General features: G+C 40.0%; 6 protein-coding genes across 6 annotated transcripts; 2 read left to right on the forward strand and 4 right to left on the reverse strand.

The window, feature by feature from the left end:
- The first annotated feature begins 2,326 nt into the window (after positions 1-2,326).
- On the forward strand, positions 2,327-5,228 carry LOC121811372 (UDP-D-apiose/UDP-D-xylose synthase 2-like). Its single transcript, XM_042212217.1, has 9 exons — positions 2,327-2,651; positions 3,029-3,121; positions 3,234-3,341; positions 3,740-3,854; positions 3,948-4,081; positions 4,173-4,274; positions 4,377-4,469; positions 4,552-4,687; positions 4,786-5,228. Exons 1-9 carry the CDS (start codon positions 2,385-2,387, stop codon positions 4,896-4,898), a joined length of 1,161 nt encoding a protein of 386 aa, XP_042068151.1. The 5' UTR covers positions 2,327-2,384; the 3' UTR covers positions 4,899-5,228.
- Positions 5,229-7,535: 2,307 nt separating this feature from the next.
- LOC121811371 (putative phospholipid:diacylglycerol acyltransferase 2) lies at positions 7,536-10,844 on the forward strand. The gene is made up of 5 exons (XM_042212216.1): positions 7,536-8,293; positions 9,008-9,230; positions 9,318-9,589; positions 9,661-10,215; positions 10,297-10,844. The coding sequence occupies exons 1-5, from the start codon at positions 7,857-7,859 to the stop codon at positions 10,778-10,780; spliced, it is 1,971 nt and encodes a 656-aa protein (XP_042068150.1). The 5' UTR covers positions 7,536-7,856; the 3' UTR covers positions 10,781-10,844.
- Positions 10,845-10,983: 139 nt separating this feature from the next.
- LOC121811369 (pentatricopeptide repeat-containing protein At2g18940, chloroplastic-like) lies at positions 10,984-13,682 on the reverse strand. Its single transcript, XM_042212215.1, has one exon. It carries the CDS (start codon positions 13,596-13,598, stop codon positions 11,109-11,111), a length of 2,490 nt encoding a protein of 829 aa, XP_042068149.1. The 5' UTR covers positions 13,599-13,682; the 3' UTR covers positions 10,984-11,108.
- A 1,753-nt stretch (positions 13,683-15,435) lies between these two features.
- LOC121741121 lies at positions 15,436-19,148 on the reverse strand. Its single transcript, XM_042133822.1, has 8 exons — positions 19,036-19,148; positions 18,360-18,486; positions 17,522-17,673; positions 16,933-17,068; positions 16,454-16,538; positions 16,118-16,376; positions 15,800-16,003; positions 15,436-15,626 (listed from the first exon to the last, which is right to left on the reverse strand). The coding sequence occupies exons 1-7, from the start codon at positions 19,098-19,100 to the stop codon at positions 16,000-16,002; spliced, it is 828 nt and encodes a 275-aa protein (XP_041989756.1). The 5' UTR covers positions 19,101-19,148; the 3' UTR covers positions 15,436-15,626; positions 15,800-15,999.
- Positions 19,115-20,361, reverse strand: LOC121741657. The gene is made up of 4 exons (XM_042134509.1): positions 20,257-20,361; positions 19,653-19,967; positions 19,307-19,372; positions 19,115-19,192 (listed from the first exon to the last, which is right to left on the reverse strand). The coding sequence occupies exons 1-4, from the start codon at positions 20,359-20,361 to the stop codon at positions 19,115-19,117; spliced, it is 564 nt and encodes a 187-aa protein (XP_041990443.1).
- A 2,900-nt stretch (positions 20,362-23,261) lies between these two features.
- Positions 23,262-26,644, reverse strand: LOC121742729 (SRSF protein kinase 1-like). Its single transcript, XM_042135969.1, has 4 exons — positions 26,310-26,644; positions 24,554-25,519; positions 24,157-24,204; positions 23,262-24,040 (listed from the first exon to the last, which is right to left on the reverse strand). Exons 1-4 carry the CDS (start codon positions 26,526-26,528, stop codon positions 23,645-23,647), a joined length of 1,629 nt encoding a protein of 542 aa, XP_041991903.1. The 5' UTR covers positions 26,529-26,644; the 3' UTR covers positions 23,262-23,644.
- Between the last annotated feature and the right edge of the window lie 275 nt (positions 26,645-26,919).

Below are 26,919 nucleotides of genomic sequence, written 5' to 3' on the forward strand. Positions count from 1 at the left end.
AAGAAAATCAAATTATGATCAATTAATACCGATTAATGACTTTCCAACCATTTATTATGTAATCTAAAATAAGAGTATCATATAGTAATTTATAAAAGTTAAATTATTGATTTAATACAATAGGATGTAATTTTAGTGTCTAATTAAGTCATCGTATCATCTGAATACTAAGGTCATCCACAGTGGCGCGGACGATAGCGTGCCCGATGCATCCGGTGCGCTATCGTCCACCACTGTGGCTCCGCGGACGACGGACGATGCGTCGTCCGCGCCCTACGCTTAGTCCGTGGATGAAGCGCGGACGATAGGGCATCGTCCGCGCCCTACGCCTAGTCCGTGGACGAAGCGCGAACGATAGGGCATCGTCCGCGCCCTACGCCTAGTCCGCTGACGAAGCGCGAACGATAGGGCATCGTCCGCGCCATCGGACGATGCAACGCTTTTTTGTTTTTTTTTTAATTCGAAATTTGTCTACTTAAACCTCGATTGTCATTATATTTTTCATACGAACATTTCTCGCATCTCTCATTTCTCTCATCACTCACGTTTCTCCATCTCTCACAAACCAAAATGAACCACGACGACGATCGGAGTTCCTCGGAGGACGGTAGTCCGACCTTGACTCGAGCCTTAAATGTAGCCGTGCACGACGCAATGGCGGAATGCTTAGCCATAATGCAAAGCAAGGAGGTGGAGGCGACAGCGGCGGCGGAGCAGATCCCCAGGCCCATTCGACGTCGGACGTTTGTCCGACGCGACCACGCCGCAGCTCACGAACGTCTACGTACATACTATTTTGCCGAGCAACCACGGTGGGGCCCGACTGTTTTCCGCCTCCGTTACAGTCACATGATGAATACTTCCAGTATCGGGAAGATGACATCGACAGACCCGGACTTACTCCATTGCAAAAGTGCACAGTTGCACTCCGTCAGTTGGCCTACGGCACCAGCGCTGACATGTTCGACGAGTACCTCCACGTCGGGGATACAACAGGCCGCGAGTGCCTGAAGAGATTTTGTAGGGGAGTTGTGGAGGCCTACAGTGACACATATTTGCGAAAGCCGACAGCTGTAGATTGCCAGGGCCTAATGAGAATGCACGAGACGGCGCACGGCTTTCCTGGGATGCTAGGGAGCATCGACTGTATGCACTGGGCGTGGAAGAATTGTCCGACGGCGTGGAGAGGCTAATTCACTAGTGGATACAAGGGCAGCCACCCGATGATGATCCTCGAAGCCGTCGCTGACCATCAGCTCTGGATCTGACTTGCTTACTTCGGTGTAGCCGGGTCGAACAACGACATCAACGTCCTCAACTCATCCACCCTCTTCACCGAGCAATGCAACGGCAACGGCCCGACCATCGAGTTCACCGCCAACAGGCACCAATACCACATGGGGTACTACTTGGCCGATGGCATATACCCAAGGTGGGCTGTTTTTCTGAAGACGATCAGCTGCCCAATTGGTGAGAAAAAGAGTTTTATTTGCGCAAAAGCAGGAGGTGGCGCGGAAGGATGTGGAATGGGCATTTTGTGTGCTCCAAGCACGGTGGACAATAGTGAAAGGGCTGTGCCGTCTCTGGTTTAAGGAAGTCCTCGCCGATGTCATGTATGCGTGCATAATCTTGCACAACATGATAGTCGAACATGAAGGTGGGAGCATCACCGATTGGACCAATGACGAAAGTGCATCTAGCTCCTCCAGCACGGCGACCGAGCCCCCCGCTCGAGGATTACCGACGGGCTTCAATGAGGTTCTATCTAGACAGGCCTCAATGCGCAACCAACACGACCATGCGCAGCTCATGAACGACATGGTTGAAGAAGTGTGGGCCCGTAACCGCCGTTGCTGAGTTTGCGTATTTTTTTGTAATCCGTATTGTAATGTATTAATTTTATAAATGAAATGAATGTTATTCCCAATTTTTGTAGTTATTTAAGTATTCAAATAGAAGAAAATGTTTAGGGCGCCTCACTGCAGGTGGAAGGGCATGAGGATAAAATGCTGATGTGGCGGTGCATAGGATGGGCTTTAGGACGCCCGGCGCCCCATTATGGATGCTCTAATATACATTAATTATTGCTGAGCACAAATATTTTGGTAAATATTCCGATTGAAATTTTTAAATACCGCGTGCAAAGTTACAAATATCTTAATTTACCAATTTCCAACCTTGCACGTGGTAGCAAGCAAGAGTGAGTAGAATGAACGGAAATGAGTAGGCGAGTAATGATTAGACGTCTGGAAGCGAGTGGGGCCCTAGCGACTGGATACCTCTCCTCCCTCCTTTTTTTTTCCAGCTTTAAATACATCCGCATTTTCTCCTCCAAATTTATCTCAATTCCCCAAATTTACGAATTCAGGGATTCCAATCCGAAAATGGCGACCGCAAGAGTAGATCTGGACGGCAATGCGATAAAGCCGATAACGATATGCATGATCGGCGCCGGCGGCTTCATCGGCTCGCATCTCTGCGAGTACTTGATGGAGGAGACGGCTCACAGGGTTCTCGCCGTCGACGTCTACAATGACAAGATCAAGCACCTCCTCGAGCCGACCTCGCAGTGGGGAGACCGCATCCAGTTCCACCGCCTCAACATTAAGAACGACTCGCGCCTCGAAGGCCTCATCCGCATGGCACATCTCGTAATTTCCCTCGCTTCTCTTGCATTTTGTTCCAATTGCTAGGTTTTGGTTCCGGATCTGAATTTTCTGGCTTCTTTGCTGCTTGCGTTGATTGAGTCTTTGCGTGGCGGATATTGATAGATCGTAATTGAGCAATGCGTCTTCACTGTTTATTTTGTCCTGATTTGAAGTTCAGTAGATACTGCCTTGATTTATGAATCTCTTGGATCTGCACTGGATATGTAATTTGAGCTGAGGCTATCTAGTTTTTGCGGAGGTTTCTTACGATTTTATGCTGAATTACTGCTTAGTGGAATTTCTAGTTCCGTCTTACTGTAGTGAATTAACTACTATTTGTTAGACTTCAGACTGTTTGATACGAACGTTTCCTGTTTCAGACCATCAATCTTGCTGCTATATGCACTCCAGCTGATTATAACACGCGTCCACTTGATACAATTTACAGCAATTTCATCGATGCTCTGCCTGTGGTTAGTTTCTCTGTGTTTCTAGCTTTTAAATGTTCAGCTTGTAAGATGTTACGATTTGGTATGATTTACTTGTTGATCAGTTTATAAGTTTTTCTGGCTCTTTTGCATATAGGTCAAATACTGTTCAGAAAACAACAAGCGTCTCATACATTTCTCTACTTGTGAAATTTATGGGAAAACCATTGGTGCTTTCTTGCCAAAAGATAGCCCACTACGGCAGGTAACCATTCCGTTACTACTAGGTTCATCATAACAAGTCTTTATGGTTGATCTGAAGGGGTTTTATTTGCGGTAGAAGTACTTTTTTCCATGTTTTTAGCTTGGTTGTGTCGCTCAATTGCTCATGTATTAGAGTAGGATATTTTGTTCCGGTTGGTAGACCTAGATTTTTGTTTGGCCATTGCTGTAATCGTTTAGTCTTTATCAGATTCCATAAGATTGGTTTCCTACTGAGGAATGCTTATTTGCATTTGCTTTGATCTTGAACTTTACCTTCTGAAGATCATATATATTCTGTCAATAGTACTTTTACTTTATCTCCTTGGAGGAAATGTGTATTTTTTTACAAGAGCAAGTATGGTTTCTAAATGTAGTCTAAAATCCGCCATCTTGCATCAGGATCCGAATTATTTTCTCCTCAAGGAGGATGAATCCCCTTGCATTTTTGGCCCCATTGAGAAGCAGAGGTGGTCATATGCATGTGCCAAGCAGTTGATTGAGAGATTGATTTATGGTGAGTTAATGATGCATTCATTCATGCTTAGTCTGTAAGTTCTTGTGTGTGGAAATTTCCTTACATGTTACCCTAACTCTAAGTGCTTTACAGCTGAGGGTGCTGAGAACGGTCTTGAATTTACAATTGTGAGGCCCTTCAACTGGATTGGTCCCAGGATGGATTTCATTCCTGGTATTGATGGCCCCAGCGAAGGTGTTCCGAGAGTTCTCGCTTGCTTTAGCAATGTATGTATCTTTCATTTGTTGTTTGAGACGGTGGCCCTTAGAATTACTATTCTTGTCTTGTTTTATGTTCTGATCTTGTTTAATTTTGCAGAATCTCTTGAGGCGTGAACCACTGAAGCTTGTTGACGGGGGACAGTCACAGAGAACCTTCGTTTACATTAAGGATGCTATTGAGGCTGTTATTTTGATGATTGTATGTTCACTTTTATTTTATACTAATATATTTTGCTTCTGTTTCTGTATGCTATTTACTCCACATTACACTTTGGCTAAATGGTTCTCTTTTTTTATTCAGGAGAACCCAGCTAGGGCTAATGGCCATATTTTCAATGTGGGCAACCCAAACAACGAAGTTACAGTAAGGCAGCTTGCTGAAATGATGACTCAGGTAATATATGTTTATTAGAAGCGACTACACCTTTCATTCTTGGATTTCTGTTTGTGCTGGTCTCTAATTCAATACTGTTCAGGTTTACGCGAAGGTGAGCGGTGAATCCTCACTAGACACACCAACAGTAGATGTGAGTTCAAAAGAATTTTATGGCGAAGGATACGATGACAGTGATAAGAGAATTCCAGACATGACTATCATCAACAAACAACTTGGTAATGAAATAGTTTCTCCCCCTCCCCCTTGTATATTTATGCTGCTGCTAGTTATCACTCCCTTCTCTAACACACTATATTGACTGCAAAATGATCAGGATGGAATCCAAAAACGTCGCTCTTCGACCTGCTGGAGTCGACCCTTACCTACCAACACAGGACGTATGCTGAGGCAGTGAAGAAGGCAACCTCAAAACCCGTGGCAAGTTGAGCACTAAATATAGTGCATTGGTTTCTGTTCTATTCTATGTGCTGTGCACTCTGCATATTCATTTCTCTCTTATAAACAATATTCTTTCTTCGCCTCACAAGCCTATAGGCTACACGGTTGTAATGATCGTCGATATCTTGTATTTGTCTAATATCTTTTGACAAGTTTCCTTCACTAGATATAAACCTTACCTCCATTAAATTTTTGGTGAGGAAAAGTTTTAGAGGGGGGTTTGCTAGTTACTTACCTGTTGCTCTAGTTTGCCTTGAAGAGAACCAGCTCATGTATTGTTTTGTTCTTGAACGATTTTAGTCTATCATTTCTCATTAATTCTCTTCTTCTTCTTGCCCTAAATGTTGTGGTTGATCATGTTAATTTGTTGTTACTGCCTAAGATCATTTCATAATAATACTGCTCATTAATTATCATGATATAACCACAGCTCTTAATTTGTGGATTAGAGTTGGTTATGTTTTTTTGGTAGTTGGTTGCAGGAAGCAACTATATATGATTATCATAATTTCTTTCAAAATCTTGATCCATCATTCATGTATAGTCGATAAACAATTGATACGGTGTGTTAGTACAAGACTAGCTTATTAGGAGTAGAAGCAAACTCGTGCTTATGACTACGGGCCCATCTCGGGTGGTAGATAATGCTGCATTTTCCGACGCTTCTTTATGGCTGTGAGGTAGAGATGCGAACGAATGAGCAGCAGTAGAGAGTGCAGCGTTTTCCGGTGGATCGAATGAGCAGCAGTAGAGAGTGCAGCGTTTTCCGGTGGTTTAGCGTCTTTACGGGCTGTGGTGAGGGAAGGATGAAAATGTAAATTGACACCTTAGTATCGAATACCTGTTTTTTGTTATCTTGGTTTCATTTTTATTACTACTTACTAAACTACAAAATGGTGTTAGTTTGAAAGATAATCTCGATCTAAACGACCAAATCGTACCAAAGAACGTGTTGCCACTCAAGAGTGATCGTATTAAATGAAAGTAAATAACAACTGACTCTTTTACGACAGGTGAAATCCATGTCTCATTTTCTGATTCACTGTGACTATTAGTAGTAATTTAGTAGTTTGCTGGATTAGTACAATTAATATACATACAAAGAATACGACCATAGACATCACCCAGTTTCCTTGGGCATTGTGCTTCGATTTAGTCTTTCAAGATTGCCAACACTTTCGAGATTTGCTGTTTACACTTTCATCCAATTATATATTGACAATTGATATTATTATTTTAAATGGTTTGATGTTGTATGCTTCTGCAAAGTACAAAAATGATACTCCTATCCTAGTCTCCTACCATAAGAAATGTGTGTAGCTTATGCTACATTTGCGGCAAAACTCATTATAAGAATATGTTCCCTTCTATTTTTTCACATCAATTTTGCATAGATATCATTCTACTTTAACGCAATATATGATAACCGATTGAAGAAACTCAATAAAGTGGTATGGTAATGGTAGAATACTTAGGAAAGAAATCCACATACGGCATAGTTAGAAGAAGTAAAATTTAGCTTATTTCAGCTATTATTCGAAAGAAAAAAAAGTAAAAAGAATTTTTTTTCCTTCTGAAATTGATACTCCAACCCCACAAGTTAAGATATACTACTATTTATTGTGGGGTTGTTTTTTCCTCATAAGTTTGGCTCATGACAAGCTTTTACAATCTAAATCTCACGATTATTTATCTCATCTCAAATTATATTACTTTCAGTTCTAAATAAGTACTAAATCTTATTTTTTTTCTATTCCACATTATCTCAGTACTATCTTGTTTAATGCATCAGGTGTCTTCTTATGGACCGTTCAGTTGCTATAACTATTTGTGTGATTAAAGGTTGTATAGTATTTTTCTTAAAGCTTAGCTCTTGACATGCTTTCACAACACCAAGATTATATTGTAATTCATAATTTAACCATCTCATCCTCACATTTCTACTATCAATTTAATCCCCTATAAATCTTATTATTGTATCATCTACCAAATCGAACGTCACCATTATTACTAAATTGTAAGCCTGAAAATATACAGATGGCTGTGGAAACACCTCTGTGTTTCTCTCCGATAATTGGGGGTCTTCTTCTTGGATACTCTCTCTCTCACACACACAAAAAAACACACAGAGTAGTGATGAAAAAGTGAGGAGAGCGGTGAGAGAGTGGCACTCCATGCATTGCACACAGGTGTCACAAGACTCGCAACCAACAATCACCACTTTTAATTTTCACTTGCATCACCACTATAAATTCTTACTTGCATATAACTATATTGTTACTTTATAGTACTAGTAATTAATATACCGCTGAATACCAAGTGTCAGTGTGAAATAAACATATCTCTAGTTTCTTATTATCATATTACGTTAGTTTAATTTTGTTTTGAATAATTTAGAAAACAAATAGTGTATGCATAATTTAAGATTTGCCATATCATTATAAGATTACCATAATGAAAGAATTGGCTTATGTATTTGCAAAAATACTTTATTCTCATGGTATATATCATATTAGTAAAATTAGAAACAGGAAGATGAAATGAAATTTGCAATCGAAAAGAGTCAACTTGTCAGCCCATATCTCTTCGGTTGCATCATCAAAATTTGACACCAAACACAACCAGTCAAAAAAACTCTCCTAGCATCCATTCTCTCTTCGGCAAATACTCAAATTCTTGATTTAAACCCCAAAAAAAAACCCATCTTTATTCCTCTGTGTTTTCCATAATCAACCACAAGAGCCTTCCTCGATTAAGATTTCACAGACACCTACATATCTCCCCCTCCTCCACGTGGATTTCACAACCACTTCCAACCTTAAATTTCTCACCTTTTTTGATTCCCTTTCACCGTTCATATATTTTTTTGTTCTGGGCTTCTTCTTCATCCCAAGTTGAATATGAACAGCACCACTTCTTGAAAAAAAAATCTAATCTTTCGATGCAATGGCTGCAATTCTGCGGTTCCGGAAGCTCTGTTTTCTGGAGCCATCATCACCATCATCATGTAATGAGCATAAAAAGCAAACCGCAAAGAGGGATGAGAAAAAATTGAGGGAGAATTGTGATGCAGGAGAAGATGGATTGAGAAGGAAGGGTGTGAAGGAGTGGAGGTGCATAGACTCTTGCTGTTGGGTGATTGGATTGATGTGCACGGCGTGGTGGCTGCTGCTCTTCCTGCACCACTGCATGCCGGCGAGTTTGCCCGGTGCTGAGCCGCCGGGGGTGAGGCTGAGGCGGCAAGGCGTCGTGGCCTTGCACCCGGTGGTTCTGGTGCCCGGCATTGTCACCGGGGGGCTCGAGCTGTGGGAGGGGAGGCCGTGCTCCGATGGCCTCTTCCGCCAGCGGCTTTGGGCCGGTAGCTTTGCTGAGATTTTCAAGAGGTTTGAGTGCTGTACTAGTCTCCATTGGTTCAATGCTTTGTTGTATAGTATGTTTTATTTTGGGGTTGATTGAGGTTGTGATTTACTTCAAAATTGAGCATTATTGATTGAGTTGTGTGTGTTTTAGTTGGTTGAGGTTGTGACTTGTGATTTACTTCAAAATTGAGCAATCTTGGTTGAATTGTGTGTGTTTTGGTCAGTTGAGGTTGTGATTGACTTCAAGTTGAGCATTCTTGATTGAATTGTATTTGTTTTAGTTGGTTGAGGTTGTGATTGATTTCAAGTTGTGCATTCTTGATTGAATTGTATACTAGGAGTATGTGTTTTAGTTGGTTGAGGTTGTGATTGTCTTCAAGTTGAACATTCTTGATTGCATTGTGTGTGTTGTAGTTGGTTGAGGTTGAGGTTGAGATTGACTTCAAAATTGAGAACTCTTGCCTGAGTTGTACAGTAGTATGCATTTTAGTTAGTTGAGGTTGTGATTATAAAAAAGTTCAGAATTCTTGATTGAGTTGTATGTATTTTAGTTGTTTGATTTGTGACTGACTTCAAAAGTGAGCATTCTTGATTGAATTGTATGTATTGCAGATGGTTGAGGTTGTGATTGAATTGTATGTATTGTAGTTGGCTGAGGTTGTGATTGAATTCAAAATTAAGATTCTTGATTGAATTGTATGTGTTGACATCAAATTGAGCTTTTTTGTTGGAATTCAGGCCAATGTGTTGGTTGGAGCACCTGTCCCTGGACAACGAAACAGGGCTAGACCCAGCCGGAATCCGGGTGAGAGCCTCTTCCGGGCTGGTCGCAGCCGATTATTTCGCTCCAGGTTACTTTGTTTGGGCCAATTTGATTGAGAATTTGGCTAGAATTGGGTATGAGGAGAAGAATATGCACATGGCTGCCTACGATTGGAGGTTATCCTTTCAAAATACTGAGGTACATTTTTGCATCAATTCTGATAAAATTGGCTAATGTCTATAATTATATCAACTACTTTTAATATCTTGGTGATTGGTGAAGCAGGTGAGGGACCAAACTCTGAGTAGATTAAAAAGCAAAATCGAGCTTATGTATGTCTCGAACGGGTATAAAAAAGTGGTGGTGGTGCCACATTCTATGGGTGCCAACTATTTTCTCCACTTCATGAAGTGGGTCGAGTCGGCCGGAGGGGGTGGCCGAGGCTGGTGTGCCAAGCACATCAAGTCGATAATGAATATAGGCCCGGTGTTTCTAGGCGTTCCCAAAGCTGTTAGTAGCATACTGTCCGCAGAGAGCAAAGATGTTGCTTTTCTCAGGTACGCAAGCCTCTCGTTCGATCTTTGTTCTGAAATCGAACCATATTTTGATATGATCAAACTTTGTGCAGAGCTATGGCACCTGGTCTCTTGGATTCCGAGATTTTTCGGCTTCAAGCTCTGGAACATGTCATGCGCGTGTCACGGACATGGGACTCGCTCGTCTCTTTGTTACCTAAAGGTGGAGAGGCCGTTTGGGGCAACTTGGATTGGTCTCCGGAGGAAGATCATGTATGTGAGTGGGGGACGAGAAAGTATCAGCAGCAGTCGAAGACAAAGGGCAATGAAACTGATGGACGACACAGTTTTCAAGTACAAGAACCGACAAAGTTTGGAAGGATCGTCTCCTTTGGCAAGACAGGATCTTCACCCGATGCTATATCTTCAAAGCCTAATGCATCCTGTGGAAAAGTGAAGACAGAATACGACGAGGTGAGCCAGGAAACGATACAGAGGATTTCCGAAGAAAGAGTGTACACTGCAGACACTTTACTGGATCTTCTTCGATCCGTTGCACCAAAGATGATGAAGAGGGCTGAAGCTCACTTCTCACATGGCATAGCAGAAAATCTCAGCGATCCGAAATATAGCCACTACAAGTACTGGTCGAATCCGCTCGAGACAGAGTAAGAGCACAACTCCATAATTTAGCCTGTGACTATCAACTTCAACACACTGTCAATGCATAACTTCTTCTTCGATTGCAGGTTACCTGAAGCTCCGGACATGGAGATTTACAGTTTATATGGGGTCGGGATTCCTACAGAGCGATCATACGTGTACAAGCTCTCACCCCCGGGAAAGTGCAGAAGTATACCTCTCCAAATCGACAGTTCTGCAGATGGCAGCCACAATGGCTGTCTAAAGGGTGGGGTATACTTTGTCGATGGAGACGAAAGCGTACCAGTTTTGAGCGCCGGTTTCATGTGCGCCCAGGGATGGAAAGGGAAGACGCGGTTCAATCCCTCTGGAAGCGCTACCTACATACGTGAGTACAAACACATAGCACCTGCAAACTTGCTACATGGAAGGGGTCTGGAGAGTGGAGCACATGTCGACATTATGGGAAACGTTGCTTTGATCGAGGATGTGCTGCGCGTGGCTGCCGGTGCATCTGGAGTGGAGCTGGGAGGAGACAGGATCTATTCAGACATCATGAAGCTATCAGAGAAAATAAAGATTCACCTGTAATGGTGTATCGTGTTCGAGAGTGGATCGGATCGGAACGCAGCAGAACGATAGAAAGGTACAATCTTGAAAGCCAAACAAGTGAGTGTTTGAAGCATCAAAAGAGAGTTGGGAGTAAAGGGTGGGTTAGATTACTAATTTTATTAGTTTTAAGTCATCAGCTGTAACCAATTGAATAAAGCTCTTTCCCAGTTAACATCAAGAAATGAAAATCACCCTTCCATTTTTGTTGATTTCACAGTAGAAGAAAGATGTTGAATTGCTTACAACTTTGAAATCCAATAAAACAGTATGTATAAATAATCTAGCAAAAGTGTACAGATGCATAGTCTCATGACTCCATGTTTTGCCTTATGCGCGAGACGAGCCTCTGCAGAGCTGGCTCGGTGAGGGAGGCGTCCTGCTCTTGGATCCTGGCCACAAAATCCATGGCCTCTTTGTACCGTTTAGCCTTACAGTAGCCATCTACAATGGTGTTATACGTTAGCTCATTCGGGTTACAGTTATGCTGGGTCATATAACTCATCACTTCGTCGACTTCTTGGAACAGCCCTCGCGACGAGAAGCCAGCTATGAAGGTGTTGTAGGTAACGATGCACGGCCTTATCCCCCTACTCGTCATCTCAGAGAAAACCCTCATCGCTTCCTCCATCAGCCCCTGCCTGCAGAAGCCCTTGATGACCGTGTTGTAAGACACGAGATCCGGCTTTCGTTCACCCTGCAGCAGCCCGTTGAGTACATCCTGCGCCTTCCAGCAGTCGCCAGACCTAGCGTACATATCCATCAAGCTGTTGTAGGTGACAAGATCCGGCTGCAGCCCACTCTCCCGGATAAAATCCAGCATCTCATGAGCACGCTCGTGCATCTTGTTCCTCGAGAAGATGGACACCATGGAGTTCATCACCACCATATCGGGTCTGTAGCCCTTCTTCAACAACTCTTGAAACGCTCTCTCCGTTCCCGAGAGTGATTTGCACTTGAAATTTGCTAGAATCAGAGTTCTCAAAAGCATCCAGCTCGGATATATACGACCTTCGTAGATATCCTTAGCGATCCTCTCGATTCCCCTCACATTTCCTCCTTTCGAGTAGCTGTGAAGCATCAGCGAATGTGTCGTCTCGTTAGGCCTAAAACCCTTACTCTTCATGTCTGCAACGATAGACTCCGCCCCCCTCCAGTCCCCTTTCCGAGCCAAGGCATTTAGAAGCGCATTATACGTCGTGATACATGGCGAAAACCCTGCCCTCATCATCTCGTCGTGCATCTTCTCAGCGTTGATCTCAGACCCGCACCTACCATAAGCACTTATCAAGGTATTGAAAGTGTCCCTATCCGGCTCAAAACCGCACTTCTTCATCTCATGGAATGCGCGGCTCACATGCTTGTGCATCCCTTTCGTACCACACATGGCAAGCAACGTGTTCCACGTTATACGATTTGGCGTGCACCCACTGGACTTCATATCACATATCACCTCCATCATCTCCTCCGCGCGCGCCTTCTTCCCCAGCATCCCGATAATGGAATTATAAGTACACACATTGGGGACACAGCCCGACTCCTTCATTTGCTTGAAGAAACGCAGCGCTTTATCCTCTTTCCCCGCCTTGCCATAGGCATCAATGACAGTCGTATAAGTGACAGCATTCGGCATCACACCCTTACGCCTCATAGTTTCGATCAACGAAGCTCCCCCCTCAAGAAATCCCGCCCTCACATAAGCAGCCACAAGCTCGTTATAAGTCACCGAATCAGGAGGGCAATTGTTCTCCTCCATTTCCCTCAACACACTCAACGCCTCATTGTAGATCCCCACCTTCCCGTAAACTTGAAGCAACGAGTTATACGTTACAGTTCCCGGCACATAGCCGTTTAACTTGAGCTCATCGAAGAAACTCTTCGCCTCCTCCAACAACCCTTCTCTGCCATAAGCAGATATGACAGTGCTGCAAGTGAACTCATCAAATTCAAGCCCCAAACTCTTCATCTCATCCAAAAGCCCCAAAATCTTATCCCAAGATCGTCCCTTTTTGCCGTAAACATCCAACATCACATTGTAAGTAACCAAAGTCGGACTCAAATCTCTCAGCTTCATGAAATCAAACAACGCTATTGCCTTCTCGTACTTCCCACTGCGAGAATACGAATGTAAGATGGTGGTCCACGCTCGAACATCGAGCGCGAAATCCCTCACAGGAATAACATCAAACAGCTTCGATGCAACCGAGTGCTGAGACTCTTTACCAAGAATTTTGACCATCAATTCGATAATCTGATTATCCAATCGATCACTATTGCACGCGTCCAAATTGAGAACAGCCCATTCAAACAGCAAGACAGCCCTCGCGCCGTTGCCGGTGACATCCAAACCCTTCAGCAGACTAATCAAATCAACTTCTTGAAGCAATTCCGACTTGGCGGAATCGAAGAAGGAGCGCAGCTCGGAGACGGGGAGCTTCAGAATTGATTCGAGAAGCGACTTACAGTTCTGCGGGAGGAAATCGGCGTCGATTATAGCCCTTTGGATGATCACCGGAATCGCAATAGAAGTGTCGTCGGCGGCGGCATCTTTGCGGAAATGGGGCGGGAGGGAATCTTGGGTGCGGGAAGGGGAAGAAGCGAGGGAGGATTTGACAGGGTGGGAGACGTGGAGGAGGTGCTGGAGGAGGGAATCGAGCGGGAAAGAGTGGGAAGATTGCTGCTGCTGCTGGAGAGGAGGGAGGGGGAGGGTGGAGGTGTTGAATTTGAGGCGGTGGGTGGGGGCGGGTTTGGTGGGGTGAATAGGGAATGTGGGGCGATTGGGGAAGACGGTTCCTTCCATGGAAATGGAGGTTTCGAGTTATGGCAAAGGCTGGAGTTTGGGAATTACATGGCGGAGAAGGTTATGAATGGATTGAATTGAAAGAGATAAGACTAATTGAGGCAGAAACCAACTGCTTTATCTATTAATGTTGAATTTCTGCAATATAGACTAATGTTAAATTGAGGAAGATATATAATAATAATAATAATAATAATAATAATAATAATAATAATAATAATAATAATAATAATAATAATAATAATAATAAAAACATATTAGTACAACAAATTAATTTGACTTGAAATGTTTAGGTGGGCATTCAACTTTGGACTTTAACTCAATAATACTACATGCAAAAAGAAATAACAAACTATATTTTTAACAATATATGCCCTAATTTCACCACCACATTTTTGTTCTCTCATGCGGGATTGATACCCATTGTTCTTCATCTCTCATCGTCTCTTCTCTAATTTCTTTTAGTAGTCAAAATTTGTTGGCTAAACAATCAATCAACCACACTCGTTTCGAGCCATCACACGTCGGTTCTTCACCAATTTACATATTCTTCTTGACGGTGTGGTGGCGCATAGTCAGAATAATGCTAACAATATTTGCTCTAACTCTCTTGACCTTCTCGTCTCTCGCTTTTCGGCGAGCAATTTCATTACATGGATAACTTTTTTTGTGTGTTGAGGGTTCGTTTTTTTCATAACCTTCACAAAGTAGTGTGATATTTATAGAAGATTGTGGGTGATGTATTTTACCAATTTATTGCACTCCATAAATGTCAATGTAAATTGACTTCAATTTTAAGAATATGAACCACCTTATGAGTTTCATTTTGCCCGGTTGTTACTTTTGTTCCATCATCATGTAACGTTTTTTGTCAAAAAATGTTTAATGGCATTTTGATTAACTTTAAATACATAATTTAATATTTCAATTAGTGGAGAATCATTTCATTTATATGAGGTTTGCTTCGGCCTTTGTAATACTATTGTTAGTAATATTTTTTTAACGGCATTAACGTCTCTCAGCTACTATGGGATTTGCTTGACTTTGTAATATTGTTGTTACAAAACTTACAATATTTTCTTAATGGCATTAATATTTCTTAGCTACCTAAATTGCCCTCAAAATATCTCTCATTTACCTAAATTGCCCTCAAAACTCTATATATTGATAGATTAAACCATCATAAATGCTAAAACCACCAAATGAAGATAGTACATTTCAAGTTGCATTCAGTTTATATGTTTACTTGTGAATTTAAATGAGTATTCAATTTTTGGTTAGGTTTTTTACTAATATTGAATCGAACTGAGAAATTAAAATTTTTTACCGAATCGAATTATCTGAATAATTGAAATCCGAATTATAAAATCGAACCAAACCAAAAAAAAATTTTGCACAAATACTTTTTTTTGAAAAAATCGAAATCCAAACTACAAAAACTGAACCCATAAAATAAATTGCACAATATATTGAAAATTTAAAAATTAATTTTCTTTAATTACATAAAATAAATATCACATCAATCAATTAACATATCCAAACCAACACAAATAGAATTTGTTTTTAAGTAGTAGTATAATAGTATTAAAAAAAAAGTCAATTTATATACATCGAATCCAAACTTAGCCGATAACTTAAATTTGCCAAAATTTTAAATCAAACGTAACCGAAATTTGAAAAAAAAAACAGAACCAAATTTAAAATTTCGGCGTGGTTCTCATCTCCATTTCTGTAATTAATTTAATCTTGAACGTATCTCATTTTGATATATTTGAACCATATCTCAATATTATCTTGTTCATGTTTAACAATTGAATAAATCTCTTCAATAGCCCCTTCAATTTTTATCACAGATGCAGAAAAGAATCACATTTGGAGCCAAGTTTGAAATCCAAGATCAACTCTAGAATAGAGTTTTCACAGCACTACATTTTGAGTTCTTTCTTGATGAGAGAGCCACATCTAGGTCAAGTTCGTCCAGATCCTCATTCTAGAATCCAGATTGCCAACTATAGGCTGGTAGTAAACCTGAAACAAGATAACCATACTCAAAACGTTGTCGAAAACTAAATCTGCAAACCGTCTAAAGAGAAAGCGGTCTTTATAAGTGACTGTAACGATTTAGAGACGATCAGATTCAGGAGATAAACACTGCTATAAGTTTTGAATGTATGCAGCATAAATCGAAACAAGACGCCGACCTATCTAAACATGGAGGTCAGATGCCCCACAGGTGAGTGATAGGAAACAGAGCAGTTTATCTCACACCTGGAAGCTTTGCGACAGAGATCCAACACTTTATCAACATCTTCTTCATTAATGCAGCAGCCTTCATCAAAAGAGGTGTTCTTTATGCTATCATCGGATGATTTCCAATACGTCAAAATATCGAAGGTTCTTTTCATCTGCCAAGTAAGTAAAGGGAACAAAGTGATAGGGAATGATATACAAAGGAATCCTGGAAAATACATATGTTAAATTCAAAACAATTTGCCACCATTTGTGACAAAGAAGGATACAGAAACAAGTCAGGCTTCAGTTTTAGCGCCAGGAGTATCAGAGGTACTTTGTTCTTCATGATCGGATGGGTGGGCGAGGAGTTCATCTTCAATTTGCTTGCAAGAATTGAAACGAGAAAGTTCAATATTGCTGGAGTCATCTCCCTTTCTTGAAGTACTGTCAATATTCTCGAAATAATGCTCCAAATCGCAGTCTGAGCTTCGGTGTCCTCAGAAGCAAAGGGGAACACATCAAACAGACCCTTCAAGAAGTTCAAATCTGAAACAAACCAATGTATCACTGCCAATGATTCTAATAGCTGGAACAATTTTCTGCTGTATTATGGAAAGATTTACCTTGTGATAAGTCAGAAGCGAAGTGGGTCGCATCAGTAAGGATATTTGCTATCAACACTGCAGCAGTCACACAAGAACTAGCAACCTGCAGGGATGTACAATTTCAGAAGAAAAAAAAGTTAAAAATTAGTGTTATAGAACTCTCACATTTAACACTGGAGTTGAAATGAGAAACACAGCACCAGCCTCAAACATGTAATTCGAGATTTATTAAAATAATTTGGGAACCGTGTTACTCTTATGAGTAGAGAACGACTGAATTCCATTTCACATGGAAAATAGTTAGGTGCTGTATCGTTGATCTAGACTAATTTTGTTTCATAAAAATCAACAAACATTGCTAAAAGCCTAAAAGACTACAGTGCATAAGACTGTTAATGTTGTCTAGTATTGGGAAGCAACATACATGACATGAATATGTATTCTACCAGGTAAGGCGTGCCCGGTGATTAGTGGCATCTTTGGCAAGTATAGTATACCTCGAATTTATCAGGAAGATCGATCAGCTCTCGTGCTAATTGTAACAGCTCTTTATTTTCACATATTTCTTCTGAACAGTTATCCATAGTCGAGAGCTCTTCAATTGTCCGTAGAATCAGATCCAGCACACTGTACCTGATGCAGTATGAATCAGATGAGGTAATCCAGCTGCAGTAGGTATTTTTGCACCATGTTGCTAGCCTATCACATTTCTTTAATTTATGATTTATTACACTGTTATGATTCTCACCCACAAGAAGATACTATAAAAGTTAACAGAAACTGACACACAAACATATACTTCCTTTTAACCAAATATATTGCTCATATATGTCTGCAAATGTGATAAGAGCGGGCACAAGTGACAACTAACATTGGAGAAAGAAAATGTTCAAAGGTGTGAACCATAATAGAGTTATTGACCATATATGAAACCTTGGGGCATGAATTATAATCTGATAATATTAAATTTGACTGCACACCATTAAGCACAAAATGTACAACGTGCGAACTACAGAACTGTAGCATGGCAACAAGGAAACAGTGAATGCATTGTTCCAAATAATTCCAAAAGAAACAAAGTTATACCTCTCAGGCGTCCTATCTTCCTTTAATTTGGTCATTTCGAAAGCCAAGAGTTTAATCAGAAGACTTGAAAGGCCCAATTTCAACAAAGGAGGAACAAGAATAGTTGCTACTTCCTGTAGACTCTCCAAAATAGCCAACAATAAACCTACACTCTGAAAATAGAATAGAAACTTGAGATGCAGACAGAGACAATGTATAGTGAGATTGCCTAAAAAATCACCTATAAGAAAAAATTACATATACTTAGATAGTCATTGCCATCTTATCATTAGGGGCGGTTCTTCTTCCAAATGTAATTTTCCCACTTGGAACTCCATGAGAATCAGATTAAACACTCCCAAATTATAATCACATTCTTATTTCAACATATCCTGCTGTCCTGATATCTATAAATTACAGGTAGTGGTAACAACTGAAACAGAGACAACCAAAATGTAATTGTAGCAACCAGTAGATATGACATAACTTCATTCTTAAACCAACTAACTGTATGATACAATCAGTAGCTAAATTCTCACTACCCTATAATATTTTTGATGATTCTGCACCATCTTATTCATGGAAACACCAAAAATATTTATTTACCCCTCCTCAGTGTATAGACTAATATAAAAATATTTCACGATCATCATCTGAAATACTCTAAGCTCAACTTTATCAGTAAATTACTTGGGCAAGGTACTTGAGATGCCTGAGATATACTGAATACTAGCTAGTATTATACAAAGATTTTATTCAAACCTTAGTAACAGGAATAACCGAGAATTACGGCCTGCATTACTTAATTTGCAGGCTAGCAACTTTTAAATGGAGATAAGACCGAGTTACTGGTTTTCACCCTTTCGATAAGCTGTGGATTCAGGGCATTTTCAGCAATCCAGAGGATACGAGAAAGGATATGCTCCGGCTGCAATGCTACTGCCCAAATAAGACCTTCACCTCCTTGCAGGCACAAGCTTAACACCCTAAAATGGAAAATTAGTCAGAGTAAACTTAATTTGTCACCTCAATCAGTACAATGCAAATGAATGAGCTCCAATTTACAGTTAACGGACAGATGTAGTTGCAAACTCCGCCCTGTTGCATCTGACAACTATCATTTGGACAACAAGCATCCACAATATGAGGTATACTGAACTACATGTAATTGACACAACATCATGCACAATTAACCTTGCATTTAATATCATCATATACTGATGGTGTTTACTGTACATTAAAAGCACAATGTACTTGTATCCCACCCGCTGAGAGAATAAAAGCAGTTGGGAATATAAGAGAGGAAGTATTCTTGATTATATTTTCTTCAAATTGAAGGTTTTGTCAGAGAATAAACTTTGTTTTCACCAAACAATGGCCCTAACATGAAAGTACACACTAGTCAGAAGTAGTTCACACTGCTTTAATATCAGGGTCATTCTACTGAGTTACCTCTTGCATTTGTCCACATATTAAAAAGTTTAAACTTATCTCAGCAGGAGACAAACTATCTGAAAACAATGGACATCAATTACCTGCAGGCTTCACAGAGGCAAGGTACATCATCAATAAGTAATTGCTCAACTATAGCTCCAACCATTCCATTAACAGAGGCTATACATTTTCTGGCAGTTTCATGGCAAGCAAAGTTTCCAATGATTCCAAGACTAATCTCCTGTAACGGAAAGCAACCTTAATACGTGAATCTGACAAGCTTTAAGGAAGTCAATATATGTCTTGATGCATATTAAACAATGAAAATAGCTACAACAATCAGACACACATGTCAAACTAAGAGTTACTTACAGTAATACACGAGGATGGAGAAACTGCAAGACTAGCCAAAAGCACTTCAAGGATAAGATTTTGAACCTACATATGAATATTCGATATGAGTTAATTTGGACCATATCGTAGTCTTCAGAACAATATGAAAGGTACAAACTCCACCCCCAAAAGTATCAAATTTTAGCTATTGACTTCAAGATATATGCTTTCCACTATAGATAATGTTTTTTTTCAGTTAGCTCTTTATCATATTAGCATTTTTCCGCTTAAGCTAACCTACAGATAAGTTTGTGTGCATATGGGGGAGGCACGTACGGATTTGAGAAAAAAATAAAATTTAAACGAAAATGAAGATGACAGATACCATAAATTGAGCATGATCTTCACTTGCGGCAAGATCCCATAATATACATCCACATTCTTCCCAAGTTCGTTCTCCAACAGTTCCGCCTTCATCTTTATAACCATTCGATGGTTCTCGTCCCTCTAATTTATCATGGTTCTCATAAGATTCCATTGCTTCAGCTCCTCTGCCATTTTCAGGCAAGTTTGTGGCATCCTCAATAACGCCTTCAGCTGCTGGTTCTTCACGAACCAAACCATTCACATCCGACGGCAGAAGTCTCCTTATCAAAGATATCACGTAACTTGGATCAACCGTTGTTGATACAACGAATGACTGCACAAAAAAAATCATAAACTCACCATTATCTCTGTCTATAATCAGCAGCCTAATCACGATACTCTTTATCTCCCTTTTCAATGCCAAGTAAGCCAATACTTCCAACAATAATAGTAGTAACTTATAATGCACCAACTAAGCATCATAACTTAATCACAAAAGGCCAAAAAATAGATGTTCTGTGCAGCAATTTGTCGAAATAGACGGATACATTGCAATTGGCGCAAATACACATTAATAAAAACAGTTAAAGGATATAAAATCAATAGAATGTGAGGCAAAGTACCTCGTGAGGAGGTGCGGAAGGGTTTTGATAAGGCGGCTCACGTAACTCCCCTAACTCTTCCACACCATCATCGTGATCGTGATCTTCAGAAGCTGAATTTGACATTTCTTCAATTGGCTCTTGCGTTTTGAGCTATGGTTTATGCTTTTCTCGATTTTGTTTCAATTTTCCCGCTGCTTTTTCTACCTCGAAAAGTTTTACTGTATTCGTTACTCATTTCGTTAGCATTAATGATTTATTTTTATCTCATGATTTTCAATTTATATAAAAATACTCCTATCTTTTTAGAATAAATATTCGATTGTCCTTTTTTTAGCGTTTTATACTACTACTACTAAAATGTATAGTTCTTAATTTTAAAGCAGTAAAAAGTAAATATTGATCAATATTTAATCTAGAGATAAATGAAGTCAGTTCAATATGTTATATTGAAAGCTATGGACTGGACTAGAATTTGGCCAACTTTCGGCCTTAATCTGCAAACCCGGTCGAGCAAGATTAGTCGGATTCCGCCAAAAGGCGGATTCGGTACACATGTGGTTAAACCAAAAAACAAAACCCTAATTTATAGAAAAGGATACAAATTAAAACTAATAAATATTGATCAATAACCTTCCTTTTACCTAATTACTCTATTCAAGAATTAAGTTAGGAAAACAAATAGTAACTAGGAAAATAAATTAGAGAATTTATGAATGAGAAAGATAGAAACTTCATATAATATATAATGAACCACCGTTGCAACACAAAGTAGCATATGCTCAGGGGCGGACGCAGAAATAAACATGAGTAGGAGCTAAATTTTTAAAATTTTATATAAAAATAAATTTTCATGTAATTCAAAATATTATTAGGGACTTTTATATACCAATATGTTCAAAACATGAATAAATTTTAAAATTTTATAATAGAAAAAAATTTTAAAATTGAATTCAATAGGGGCTAAAGCCCTACCCTCTTTACAGGTGGGTCCGCCCATGCATATGCTACTATTTTCATAAACTGCATCCATGAATGCGAGCTTAGGATAGTATGGATATGTGAATATCGATACTGTTCTACATAGGGATGTCAATCGGGCCAACCCGTTCGGGTTCGGGCCAACCCGTTCGGGTTGTCGGGCCATTCGGGTACGGGCTATTCGGGTTATGATTTTTTCGGGTTATAAAAGTTCGACCCTAACCCTAACCCTTCGGGTTTCGGGCTAACCCACCGGGTTATTCGGGCCAATGCGTATTTTTAATTCTTTTAATATTTTCAAAAAATAATACATATTTTAAATTTTCTTTAATTATATACATATTTTTAATTAATCATTCAACAATGAAATACATATTTTTAATTTTCTTTAATATTTTTAAAAAAGATTAAGTTATTTAAATTTAAATAACTTATTCATTACATATTTATTTACAAAATATCTATCAATACTATGTTTATGTTTATGTATTTAAAACATAAATCAACACTTTGTTTCAAAATTCAAACACAAATCAATTCGTAGAAAATTAAATAAAATTTTCATAACGTGAGAGGTGCATCGTAGATGTAACAAAAATATTTTGAATTGTTAAAGAGTGAATTATCAAGATGCTAGCTAATTGGAGTAACTCAAAGTTTTCTTGAATTATGATTGGTCAAATTTAATTTATTCCAGCTGTAAATAAGTCAAATAATAATTCATCTTTGTTTTAAGAATCATCAAAGTACGCATAATTCAATGACGAAGCGGCGTCAAAACACTTTGCACTATTATATTGGAAATATACTAAAAGAAAGCTTCTATATACGAGTATTTATGAATCCATGAACCACATGGTGATTTTTTTCGTGATCTTATATAGTCGGTTGACGTATTTAGATTTTACATGGTTTTAGAGGGTTGTCTTGGATGATTTTGATTATATTTCTATATTTTGGTATGTTTACATGTTTGTTGAGAAATGATAGAAAATTGATTAGAAAATGTACACAAAATATGTGGATGTGCAGCAGCCTTGTTTGAGTCAATGTTTCTCGCGATTTTGAAGTCTGATAAACCTCTAATACATATCATTCTCTTCATCTTCGAAAGAGCTTCGCGTGGATATATTGCACGCCCCAATCGGAGCTTTGTAGAGAAAGTTATGACCGTTACAAAAACTGCTCGCTGTGCAGAAGCCTTCAACCCGACGGGCCGACCCGTAACCCGAACGGGGTCAGCCCGCCTAACCCGACAACCCGAACGGGTCAGCCCGAATGGCCCGATTTTATATTCGGGCTGCGAAATTATAACCCTAACCCTGTATTTTTATCGGGTTATTCGGACCGGCCCGCGGGTTCGGGTTACATTGACATCCCTAGTTCTACATACTCCAACCACATTATTTACCTAAACGGCTTTCCTTACCAAATCTGAAAACCCTATATCTTGAAAGCGAGTTGTACTACAATGATTATGACGTGGAGAGGGAGCCGTATGCCGGGCTCTCGGAGCTGGAGAGGCTTGCACTGATCAGGTATGAGATCCCTCGCCTTGTCTTGAAAGCTCCCAACCTTAGGATTCTTGAAATCTCTTTTTATGATAGCGTTGAAGAAGTATCTGCTCCGTTGCTTACCTCGTGTTTACATGCCATAGTTGTTCAAAGATGAATCTCCCAATGCTGAAGGATCTCTCTTTAAACATTTCTAGTGGTAGAGTTGCACAACTTTGTTAGGATGTTTTTTTTATCACCTTGGCTTCTTACCTCGTTTATCATGCTTTCGAAGTTCAAAGCTTCCTCTCCTATTGTTGGAGGAAGTCTATTTAAGCATATGTGAATGTTCAGAGTACAAAACATGTTTATTTTTACCTAAAATTATGAAACAAGTACTTATACCCAAATTCTTTGTATGCAAAGAGAATATAATATGCCATTAGAATTAGTTTTATTTATTTGTGTTTACGTATTTCGATTTTTATTCATAATAGTTGAGAATGTTTTTTAGGCTTTCTCATCTTTTTTATATCATTATGAATATAGTTATACTCGAAAATAGTAGTATAATTTCCTTCCAACATCCAACTATTCCGACAAACTCAAAAAAGGAACACAATTATAGTACTAGTACAAATTAAGTTCCCAAAAAAAAACCAAGCCTAGATCAATAAAGTGACAAATTCCACCAACCATAAGAATTCGAACATTTTACAGACATCTGTTCAGTGTGGTAATATGTCAAACGCAAGTTAGGATTTGTCTTTCCACCCTTAATTCTCCCTTTTGCATTCGACAATTGAAAGAATTGGTAACTGATCATCATCCTCGACATAATCCAGACGAACGAGAAAATGGCCGCTCATACGGGATATCGAGGAAGCGCCGGAACGGAGTCCCCGTAGAAATCAAAGAGCTTGCCTGATCAAAATTTAATATGGTGCTACAGAGCTTACCACAGATTTGGAATCTTTTGATTTAGTGTCGATAACGATGTTCCCCACTCGGACTTCCATTGTCTCTGTCGCATCCTTCTCAGTCCTGTTCTCGGGGCCACCATTCTCCACCTCCTCGAGTTTATTAGAAGGGGTGATGTGCCTTCCACTGATCCATGGATGAGTAAGACACTGAGCTGCTGTCAGCCTTTTCTCGGGCACAAAATCTAGTATCTGAGTAAGGAAATCAGCCGTCTCAGTTGCATCCTTCTCGTTGAGCTCGTATTTTTCTCTGAGAACCTTAGTGAGAGGCCAGAACCGTAATCTTCTGATATGCCTCAGATCTCCAAATCTGTTGAAGAAGTCTCGTGAATATCGCCCACCCAATGCAATCTGCAGATAGGTTTAACAAGGTTTTATAGTGAAAGGCAAACGCAGAATGTTCAATCAATTGATTTGGAAATCATATCGGGTTGGGGTATTATTGACACTGATAAACAAACTCTTACCTTGCGTGGCATCATCCCAAGAAGCTCCATCATCAGCGCCAAATGATCCTTCAGATTAGAACAGAAAATCAGTAATTTAAGACTATATAAGTGAATAAGGAATCTAAAATCACATTATGTGCTTTATGAAAGGGATGGCGAGGCTGAAAGATTATTTTGAGAGTCAAATTTCTTCCTGAAACAGCCAATTGGCTTGGGACGGGCATCACTTATAGGTCATATTTTGTTTTCTACTTTGGTAAAGTGCAATATATTGGTGGTTTCCGTCCTTCATTACTGATTATCATTGATTTCATTTGATCTAAGGTACTATTTAAGTAACAAAAAGTTTGGGGGGGGGGGGGGGGGGAATCTGCTATTACTTATAGGTGTTTATGCAAAACTGGGGTGCACATACCTCATCGCGGTCGTAGTTGTCACCGCTATGTGGATCAAAAAGAACATCTCCAGTGACGAGCTCAAAGCAAATGCAGGCAAATGACCACATATCAGCAGACGTAGAGTACTTGGATCCTAAAATGACCTCAGGGCACCTATACTGCCTAGTTTGAATGTCACTGGTGAATTGCTTGTAAGTCCAGCAGGCGTTTCCAAAATCCACCAATTTGCATTTCAGTTCAACCTCAGCCAAGAGCTTCTGCCTTGCTGACCGGCTGCCTCTCTTGTTGCCCTTTGTTCCTTGGCATGCACCATTTTCCCCACCACTAGTTGCTTCGGTAACTGATTTATTGCTTCGTTTTTCAATGGACCTTCCATTGGCATTATCATCCCTCTGAGATTCTTCAGGTCCACTTGCCTCATTATCTGGCTCAGTTTCTTCCTTCCCAGCACACTTCTGAGCAGCTCGCTTAGCCTTTTTCCGGATCTTCTTTTTCTGGTTCTTAGTCAGATCACCACGAGAAACCTTAGCATCTTTAGATGCCTCCGGCTCTGACACAATCTTGCTTTTATTGGAGGGGAGTATAAGTTCTGCACCTGATTTTCTAGGATCTTTAGCTGGATCTATCGTTGAAAGAAGTAATATGTTCTCTGGCTTCAGATCTGTGTGTATTATCGACAGTTGCCGGTGCAAATAATCCAATCCCGCTAAAATGTGTAAGCATATTTCTTTAACCATGTGAAGAGGCACCCCTCTGTAGTCTGAATACTTAATCAAGGTCAAAAGATTGTCACCTAAGTACTCAAAGACCATGCAAACATGTTGCCCATTTGACCCTGAATGCTTGAAGTGATCCAAAAGCTTCACCACACATTTCTTATCGTCCGGATCTCCTTCGGCAATTTGCTTTAGAATAGTGATCTCGTCCATTGCTGCTTCTGTATAGTGTTGCGCACTCTTTTGTACTTTCAAAGCTACATGTATCTATTAGCAGATAAGAAAACAGAAAAAGGAAGATAACTATATCAGACCCCAGTTACTAACCAAGACAACTTGGCATTTCTAAACTGTAGTTCAAGCAGTCTTAAAGACACCAAACCCCTTCCCATTCCTAACTCAGACACACACAAACAGACATACACAACACACATCGACACATCCTGCTGCTCAACTATCTACTCCCAATATGTGAATCCTCTAAGAGAAAATTATACCCAATTCAAGAGAGGCAACAAGTAAGCAACCTCATTTTATTTCAACGGGAGTTGATCCTTACAAGTTACAACACGCACCTTCGAACTTTTTACTGAGTAAAGATTAAGTAATAGTGTAATACTAAGAGCAAGAGAAGAAAATCTCTTGAAGTTTATGACTCAATTGTTCTACAACAATACAATAAACTCAATCAACATGGTTAACCAGTAATGAACATTTCTAACAACACAAAGCTAGCTAACTTTTTCAAAACAGAAACAAGATAAACAACAATGTGTACAACAAGAAGCAATAAACCAAAGAAAACACCCCTCCCAAAGCAAATAGGCATGTTCAATTCAAACAGTTACGTTCTTATTGCCCCACAGCTCAAACCTATTGAATCTTCTTCAACAAATGAGAATCCTATACAAAAAGAAAACACATAATCGGAATCTCGAAAAGTTTCATCCAATCGAAAACCACAGTATTCAATAGATTGGGAATATTATAATGAGAGATTGCACACAAATAAACGGTAAATGTTTGAAGGTATGTTTGAGTAAATACAGAAACATACTGATTTCTGAGTGTCCCAAGCTAGCCAGACGGTGGAGAAGTGCCCCCAGCCAAGCTTGCTCTGGATAACGTATCTTCCGTGTTTGAAGGTGTCGCCGACGCGCACGGCGTGGTATCCGCCGCGCCGGTAGTCATCGGTCCCCTCGTCCTCCGAGGTGTAGTCGCTGGTCTCGCTCCGGTCGTCGCCGTTCATATCCACCGCCGTAGCCTCCTCCGCCATTAGTTGATTCAGCCAAAATCGGAGGATTTGAAGATGATCGGAGATCCCGTAGCTCTAGATTCTTCTCATCAGAAATTAGGGTTTTATTATTTCATTTCTTTTTTTTGTTCGCCAAGAAAATCAGATATAGTACTATAGTAACATGATATTAGACTATCCAAGACACCCAATAGTCATGCCCCATTTTTTATCTATAGCTCCAGTTTTATTATCTATAGCCCCAAAATTTTGTTTCCGCTACTATAGTGGACACCTCTAAGAGCGTCCACTATAACACGCCCGCGGCTATAGCCGCGTTTTGGGCGGAAGCGGGGCGCCTTATAGTGGCGGAGTTGTCCGCCCCGAAGGTGGACGCGGCGAGGGGGGAGGGAGGCGGCGGACGCGGGATAGC

Source organism: Salvia splendens, chromosome 7, assembly GCF_004379255.2.
Source record: "Salvia splendens isolate huo1 chromosome 7, SspV2, whole genome shotgun sequence".
Taxonomy (NCBI): Eukaryota; Viridiplantae; Streptophyta; class Magnoliopsida; order Lamiales; family Lamiaceae; genus Salvia; species Salvia splendens.

Bases quoted from the DNA above. Each gene is read 5' to 3' on its own strand.
- LOC121742729 (XM_042135969.1), bottom strand. From the start codon at position 26,528: ATGGCGGAGGAGGCTACGGCGGTGGATATGAACGGCGACGACCGGAGC. The intron at 24,205-24,553 runs GTATGTGCACCC...TCTAATCTGAAG, and splicing joins ACAACTACGACCGCGATGAG to GATCATTTGGCGCTGATGAT. The intron at 24,041-24,156 runs GTAAGAGTTTGT...ACCTATCTGCAG, and splicing joins TTGGGATGATGCCACGCAAG to ATTGCATTGGGTGGGCGATA.
- LOC121811371 (XM_042212216.1), top strand. From the start codon at position 7,857: ATGGCTGCAATTCTGCGGTTCCGGAAGCTCTGTTTTCTGGAGCCATCA. The intron at 9,231-9,317 runs GTACATTTTTGC...TTGGTGAAGCAG, and splicing joins TATCCTTTCAAAATACTGAG to GTGAGGGACCAAACTCTGAG. The intron at 9,590-9,660 runs GTACGCAAGCCT...AACTTTGTGCAG, and splicing joins AAAGATGTTGCTTTTCTCAG to AGCTATGGCACCTGGTCTCT.
- LOC121741121 (XM_042133822.1), bottom strand. From the start codon at position 19,100: ATGGTTGGAGCTATAGTTGAGCAATTACTTATTGATGATGTACCTTGC. The intron at 18,487-19,035 runs GTAATTGATGTC...TTTCCATTTTAG, and splicing joins TGCCTCTGTGAAGCCTGCAG to GGTGTTAAGCTTGTGCCTGC. The intron at 16,539-16,932 runs GTATACTATACT...ACATCCCTGCAG, and splicing joins ATCTTCCTGATAAATTCGAG to GTTGCTAGTTCTTGTGTGAC.
- LOC121741657 (XM_042134509.1), bottom strand. From the start codon at position 20,361: ATGTCAAATTCAGCTTCTGAAGATCACGATCACGATGATGGTGTGGAA. The intron at 19,968-20,256 runs GTACTTTGCCTC...TTTTTTGTGCAG, and splicing joins CTTCCGCACCTCCTCACGAG to TCATTCGTTGTATCAACAAC. The intron at 19,193-19,306 runs GTAAGTAACTCT...TCACGTATTAAG, and splicing joins CTCCATCCTCGTGTATTACT to GTTGCTTTCCGTTACAGGAG.
- LOC121811372 (XM_042212217.1), top strand. From the start codon at position 2,385: ATGGCGACCGCAAGAGTAGATCTGGACGGCAATGCGATAAAGCCGATA. The intron at 4,082-4,172 runs GTATGTATCTTT...TTAATTTTGCAG, and splicing joins TTCTCGCTTGCTTTAGCAAT to AATCTCTTGAGGCGTGAACC. The intron at 4,688-4,785 runs GTAATGAAATAG...CAAAATGATCAG, and splicing joins TATCATCAACAAACAACTTG to GATGGAATCCAAAAACGTCG.
- LOC121811369 (XM_042212215.1), bottom strand. From the start codon at position 13,598: ATGGAAGGAACCGTCTTCCCCAATCGCCCCACATTCCCTATTCACCCC.